Below are 7,812 nucleotides of genomic sequence, written 5' to 3' on the forward strand. Positions count from 1 at the left end.
ATAATAATAATCTCAAAATCAAAATTTAGGATAAAAGATATGCAGTAAATTATTGCAATCAACAAATTATTTGGCACGGCATTCTCATCAAATAGAAGAGAAGCAACCACCAAATAAAGACAGTTTAAACAGGAACAGGTTGAAATTATGTGTCAAACCATGAGTGTCGTAATTTCTACTCAAATGAGCATAGAAATGAACAATAACCTGTTATAAATAGTACACTTCTACTACATCACCAAGTCTCATGCAACAACCCAGAAACAACTACATAAATTTTCAGACAATAGAAAAGATCAGTCTCATGAATACATCCTTGGTCACCCAGGACAATAAATTTTGTTATAAATGATGTTTTGTGTGGTTTCTAGCATCACAACCCTCTTTCAGCAATTTCTCATCATGAAAACTAAACTGACTTCTTGCTCTTTCAAATGTATGCATGTTATATTTACTAACAAACCAACCATGCTCACTGGTTTTAGAAGTTTTAAAAATGAAAAAGAATACTGTAAAGGAAAATAGTTTTTTTTAAAAAAACAGAAAATTAAGTTAATGATTCTAACAGTGCTCAAATCTAATCAAATAATAAGAAACAAAATACAAAACAAGGTAGTCGAGCTGCAAGTAGAACTCATAATTGAACAATGAAAAAAACCAAGCCAGAAAGTTAATGTTACTCAAGCGATTGAGGAAAAAAAAGCAACTTATTAATATGCATACCAAGTATCAAACTTGGTAAGCAGGATTTATCCCAAAAAAACAAGAAAACAAAAACTATGATACATATCACAAACTTTATAAGAAGACAAATTGCATACCACACAAAAGTTGAAAACCATACCCATCATGTTCCCGAGCTCTAGATCGAAAACGAGGCTCTCGATGAGTCGGTTGTGTTGTGCCTCTGGATCGGAGCATTCTCCTTCGTTGTTGAATGCCATAACCAAAAGCATCTCTATCCCTCTCAAAAACTCCATCTCCTTCAGCACCATCATCCAAGTCCTTGTCATAACACTTACCAGATTGGACATATCTATCTCCAACATCTGCATCCCTTTCTCTTTTTTTATCCCTGAGATCCCTATCAGAACCTTTCCAACCATCATCTTTAGGCCTCCTAGGATCAAATGTTGAAATCACCTGATCAGATATTTTTATGGATGCTTCATGTCCTTCCTTCAAATAATGTGAATTCTCCCTTTCATTAGAATTTGGAGATTCTCTCTTTACATGATCTTTCTCCAAATCATTGTGCTCCTTGTCCTTTGGAACATCCTTTCGCTCCCTCTCCCATCTCTCTAATTCTCTGTCTTCCTTCAATTCCTTGCCCTCATTGTTAATTTCACCAAGCTGAGTGCTTCCTCTTCGGTCAATTCTATCCTTGTCCCACTCTCCAAAATCTTTTTGTCTATCATCTTTCCTCTTCTTGTCCTTGTCCCTGAGTTTATCTTCGGTTTTCAAGTCAACCTTGTTCTCAGCAACTCCCTCATATGATCCCAAAGGATTTCTATCCTCAGCTCTTGCCAGTTGATCCTTCCCAACTTCAATTGTGTTTTGCAAATGCCTTGCAATTCGCCATGACTCCATACTCTCATTAGAAGGTTCTGTATATCTCTTAGGCCAAAGATAATCTTTGCTCTCTTTCCAACTTGTATGAGACATAGATGGTGCATAATTATCTCTTTCGAATTTAACAACACCCTTAAAATCATTATAAGAACCCCTATCTGATCTTAATTCTTTTTCATCACCCCTTGTATCTCTTGCATCACTGTCAGCCTTATTGACATGTAAATCTATCTTTATATCAATGCAAGAATCTCTGGTGTCTGACTTTATTTCCCTGATTACAGTCCTTACATCTCTCGCTTCCTTGGAAGCTCTCAGTTCTGACCTGTTTTCAGAAGTAGTGGGATGATCCACACCATGGTTGGGAGAAGAAGACATTCTATGCAAAGGCCTCTTATCACTGTCCCGAGGTTCAATGCGTTGGACTTTTACTGGTCGTCCATCAAGCCCAGGTTCATAAGGCAAGTGAAAATCATTAGCAAGTGGTTGAATTGTCTTTCCCGAAAGACCAGAGAATATACTACTCTCTTCATGTGACCTCTTAATAGGAGTGGAGTGCCCTCCATCCTCATGCGACCTTCTAGATGTACCACTCATGTTTCTGGTATTATCACTTGATGCTCATTTAATTAGTAAAGTACTAAACATCAGGATAGGTAATTTTGTTAAACATTCCAATGCATTTCCTGTTAAAAATACAATCTTCATCAGCATTGACAACGACAACCACAAAAAATGAAACAATGCAGGATCTTACTACATAAGGAATGCTCTATTAATGAAATCGCATAAATAAAACTTAATAAAAAGCCACTTCTGGGACAATTACAAGAAATTAAAACCATTAAACCATTAGAAACAATACCATCCAGACAGCCGATTTCAGCATCACTGCCATAAACATTATCTCAAGTATTTGCATCGCATATCTGGATAGCGGATATGCTGAACTTAAAATGTTCAACAAGAACTAAACCAGCATATTTTACAGAACAAGCACAAAATTCAAAAAGCACTATAAGTGATAACTTTAAGTGCAACTCCTTAGCCTGAACTATTAATAGAAAAAAATAAATTCCTTAGGAAAAATTTTTGTGAAATTGAATATTTCAAAAAAAAAAACAAAGAAATGCAAATTTAAGAAAAAAAATAAGAAAATCCACTTTGGTCGGGGTAAAAAATATAAGGCTATGAAGAAGCCTTGGAACATAACTTCATTAACAGAAAATTACCTCAACATGGGCAAATCTAGCACTACTACAATAAAAAAGGGTGTGCATGCATGCATACATGTACACACATATGCATATATACATACAGACAGAGCAACAAATCTTTGCCAAAAGTAATCAAGGAGAATAACAGAAGGCATGCATGCATACAAATGGATAAACAAAAATTCACATATACTTACAGACAGGTGCGAACAAACCTTACTACTAAAGGAATGAACTTGCACTTTCCCGTATGAATGAGATTTACCCTACAAAAGCCGTTCAAAATAGAACTAGAAACAAAGAAGCATTGAGAGATATCATCAAAGTGAATAACCTGAACAGACAAATTAAGAGTAGTCATTAATATTGGAGCGTCAGTTTTTAGCTGTGCTATTACAACATACAACCAGAAGAGAAATTCAAGCAACCTACACCCATAGAACATGTGAATAAAGTTGGAAAAGGAAACAAATTTTCTAAAGGTGCTCGCTGTCACTTTTCCTAGAAATAAATTGGTTATGTAACATAAAGAACGCTGAATAGTGTATAGAAGGAAAAACAATAACCTGCAGTGCAAATAAAACCATGCATGTTATCAGCCAAGATTAAAGACATACCCCATGGAGTATATATCTTTCGGATGTCCTCTAAATGACTGAGTGGGTATCCAGACAAGCAAACAATTTGATTGCTTCCGATCTGAACAACTGGTTTATAGTACATAGAAAACTTGGATCTTATCTTATTCGTTCTCCCAAACAGTAGATTAAAATTAAACTATTCTAGTAAGCACACAGTAACAAACTGAAAATAAATTTTATAAAGGTAACTGTTGTTACCTTTCCCCAAATATATGCTTTAAGAAATAGAGGTAATAAATTACAGTGTTTTACTTATACCAACGAAAACCCATGAATTTATATTTTAAATAATCCATAACTAAAAAAAATATGATTACATTCAAATCAAAGAAATATTTTTAAGCCCAAAACCAATTCATTCATATTAAAACTCCAACATATAATAACATAATCATAAAATATTAGCAGAAAAAACACAATCAAGTGTCTAGTTGAGAGGGGGTCAAACAAAAGTATATTATACAAACATCTAAATATGAAAAAATAAACTAACATCCGAATCCCTAGATCTGAAAAGGTCAAAGAGACATATCATCCAAATAATAAAGGCCAGAAAAACTGCTAAATAACATATGAAGTTACCCTTATAACAAGCTTTAGACAGCCACTAAAATGAATCAACAAAGAGTTGAGGCCTTCAGCTTCTTGAATGAAAGAGACAACATATAGGCATTAGTGAGTGTGATTGTGATAAAGAGTAAAGGCTCCAATTAGAAAGTTAATTGAGACAAAGAGATCCAAAAAAGATCGACAAGGGAGTGAAGTGAATGAGAAATTAACTAAGCAAGCAAATAGATGTAGAAGAAGCAATGAAGAAGAATTCGTCGAACGAGTGAGCACATGATGGTGTGGGAGAACCAATAATCAGGCAAGTATGCGAGGAAGCGATTTGGCGAGGAAAAAGCAAGAAAAGTTTCGGGGAAAGAGCAACAAATGAGTGAAAAGCTATATGAGTCACTTTATGAATTTATAAAGCAGACATTAGATTGCCTTTTAATATTTGTTTAATATACTAACAAAAAAAAAAGTCATTTGCTTAGATTATGTTGGGGTTTTCTAATCATCTAATTTAAGGTCACTTGTATTATAACACGTGGAGTTATTCTCCACTTACAGGATATAAAAGGTGTCTCGCGAAAGGAATGCACGCGTGCATAGGGAGATGCCTCATCCTGCATGCCATATGCCCCATATTCTAAACGCTTCCTCTAGTTGTCTTGTAGGAAGCCCAAAATATGCCATTTAAAACATTCGCTGGAACATAGAAAAACCAGTGCAGTGTGGTTGGAGGGAAGTAAAGTAGAATCTAACTTAAAATTATACAAGTTATCACTGAAGGCATACTATTCAATAAAATGACAACAACAACAACAAGCCTTTATCCCAATAAGTGACGTCGCCTACATAAATCGTTTTTCTCCATTATGTCTTATTGAGTGGCATTTTTCATTTAATTCTAATAAATTAAGATCATTTTTTAAATAACATGCCCAATAAATGACTATATGAGGATATTCCAAAAAATATAGAAATTGTCAGTTCCTAATCTAAACATATTGTTTATGGTACCGAGAAAGCTTTAGCGTTTCCATAATTTAGCTTATCCCAAAAAATATATACAACGTAAGCTTTTCCAGTTCAGCACACAATAACCCATGAAAATAGGATTTCTAATGGCATTTGTTGTTACATTTTCCCATATTTAGATTGATTATGACAAAGAGTGTGATCATGTGAGAATGATGATGAGAAAAAATTGAATGGATAACAGAAGAAAGAATAAATTTTTAGTGCAAGCTAAACCAATAAAACCTACTCCGTGCAATATTAATTTTCCAAATCCCCTCAAGATGACTCTGGTTCACCCTGAAAAAATATAGAAATTAATGACCACTAAACAAAATATCTAACTTATGACACATAGAGAACTGGAACTTTGCCAGTATCTGGCATCTCCAAAACGGTAAATGCAAATTAAACTACTGAAGACGGCACACAATAACCTCTTCAAATAGGTTTTCTAAGGAAGCTTGTTGTTATCGTTCCTCACAAGTAAATTTTATGGCACATAGAAAATGACGGATAGTGTTTAAAGGGACAAATTACACCCTGTGGCAAAAGGTAAAATTCTATAGAGAATAAAATTTCCAAATATCCTTTGGATAATTATTTGTGTCTATAAGAAAAGAGTAGAAATTGGCAGCAGCTAGCACAATACTCTAGCTTATGGTACAAGTCGAAGTTGACATTTGACAGTATAGTTTCTCCCAAATACTTACTGTATACAAATTAAGCTTTTCTAGTTAGATATCTTAGTGCTTATTTTAACTAAAATGAGACAGAAAGCCAAAGGCTCATGTACCCCGCCTTTCAGAATATTTAGAAGCACGATTAATGTTAGCACCAATTCTCCAGATTAAGATGTTTAGAAGAAAAAATTATAAAAACATCATTTGTGTCATTGAATCACAATGAAAATTAAAGCCGCTATTATATGTTAATAACAGTTCTCTCAGAATAAATGTTTAGAAGAAAATTTGACAAAATCATTTGTTCCATTGAACCAAAATGGTTAAAATATTTAAGAGAATAAATGAGAAACCAAAAATCATTTGTGAAAAGAGTGATGAGAATTGTGATTGGGGTTGAGTTGAAGCAAGGCAGCCACCCTTCTCTTTCAGCAAAGAGTTTGGATCTGAGTGATGAGAATTGTGACTGGTGTTGAGTTGAAGCAAGGCAGCCACCCTTCTCTTTCAACAAAGAGTTTGGATCTGTTTGACTATCTCTGCAATTTGACAGAAACCAATTGATTACCATGGATACCACCACTGCCATGCCGATGGCACAAACTGTAGGGCAAACCACTTTACCATATTTGCTCTTTACCATTATTAGGGGATTGATATTTGCATCAGAAACTATACATTTTGGATTCCTACAAAAAACTAATTAATAACTAGTTACCAGAGCTCTGCAGCTCCTTGCTAAGAAGAAGATTGTGTGTGCATCTGGGGAAGAGGGTAAGAGAATTGTACTAGGAGCTCTTCATGCAAAAATGAATGGGGAATTCAATTTAAAGTAAAATAATTCGTTAAAAAAATATACAATAGAAGTGAAATTTAGCCTTACGATAAATCATGATTTTGAGTAATGGCACGTTGTTTAAAAACTTTATCTCATGCTCTTTATATAAATGTCTTAAAGTGTTTACAAAATGCCTTGTTCATCCAGCAATGACAGTGCTGATCGATTTAGCACAATGTCCTCCTAACATAATTTAAGGAAAGGATTACTGTAGGCATTATACATTTTTTTAACTTTTAAATATAAAAGAAAAGGCAACTTATCGGTGATTCATGCACCAATTCAGATTCTATGTCTACTGTAAATGTCAAATACATGATTAAGCTTACACATATATATGGGAGCTACAACCCCTGAGCGACCTGAATTCACCGTAAAAAATTCCTTTCAAGACTAAACCATAAAAAGAAGCTTTAAGGATATTCAAATTAGGGTTGTAATCAGTGAATAACTCCACTTCAGCTGCAAATAGAGTAAACCCAAACACGATGATGTCAAGAAAAACATTAAACATTAACAAAACTCCACATCGCCGGAAACTGATGAGGCTGAACTCCAAACAGTAGTAAATTCGCTTCTCTTAATTTGTGAACAAGGAAAAAAACTCCATTCCAACAAAATAGTGAATTTTAAAGTATAATTATACAATTCCTCGTAAACGCAGAATCCCAAAAAAAAGTAGCATACGAAAGCAAATAAAGCCAATTGATAAGGCAGTAGCTTCAAAAATAAGCCAATTCCCAAGAAAAATAGCATTTATTAGCAGGACTCTCAAACTCACGATAAGTTGCAACGAACAAACAGCGAGCGGAAAATGGAAGAAAATAAAACCCTAGAAAGCCCTACATGGCGAGTGAGGGCGGAGCTACTAAAGAAAATGGGGTATGGAAGAGTACCTAGCTCGACCTTCCGCTATCTGCGAAAAAAATGTCACTCCTCGCTTCGTCGGGAGCTGTTCATACAAAAGGGGACAAAATCGTGCGACTCGCATGAGCAAACGCTCCGCGGATGTGTCGCGCGTGCTGTGCGTTGAAGCCGTTCGATTGGTAAACCTCGCTCTAGGGGTAGTTGATTTTGGACCGATCGGTGAATCACTGTAGTTCTTTCAGACCGGGCTATAGGAACCCGGTTTGGTACAGCAGGCCGGCCTGCTCTTGAAGAAGGAAATTTCAATTAGAAAATAATAAATTAAATTTTAAATATATCGCCAGCTCTTCGGGTCTAAAGGAAATACAACCATTGATTGTCCTCTTCCGGGAACATTTCTGCACTTTTCAAGTCAAATAAATTGTAAATAG

General features: G+C 35.0%; 1 protein-coding gene across 4 annotated transcripts in view; it reads right to left on the minus strand.

Annotated features, from left to right (window-relative positions):
• The window catches only part of LOC110036680, an 86,275-nt gene extending 78,733 nt beyond the window's left edge, over nucleotides 1-7,542 (minus strand). The window contains exons 1-4 of one of the 4 annotated variants that reach the window (XM_020741178.1): nucleotides 7,411-7,542; nucleotides 6,099-6,215; nucleotides 3,005-3,123; nucleotides 845-2,258 (exon numbers count right to left, since the gene is read on the minus strand). In XM_020741178.1, coding sequence (XP_020596837.1) covers nucleotides 845-2,169 — 1,325 coding nt within the window. In that variant the 5' untranslated portion in view covers nucleotides 2,170-2,258; nucleotides 3,005-3,123; nucleotides 6,099-6,215; nucleotides 7,411-7,542. Of the gene's footprint in view, nucleotides 1-844; nucleotides 2,259-3,004; nucleotides 3,124-6,098; nucleotides 6,216-7,295; nucleotides 7,390-7,410 lie in introns of those variants that run through there. The other 3 variants (XM_020741177.1, XM_020741179.1, XM_020741180.1) reach the window with 3 other exon arrangements.
• Nucleotides 7,543-7,812: the final 270 nt, after the last annotated feature.

This window comes from Phalaenopsis equestris, unplaced genomic scaffold, assembly GCF_001263595.1.
Source record: "Phalaenopsis equestris unplaced genomic scaffold, ASM126359v1 Scaffold209646, whole genome shotgun sequence".
Taxonomy (NCBI): domain Eukaryota; kingdom Viridiplantae; phylum Streptophyta; class Magnoliopsida; order Asparagales; family Orchidaceae; genus Phalaenopsis; species Phalaenopsis equestris.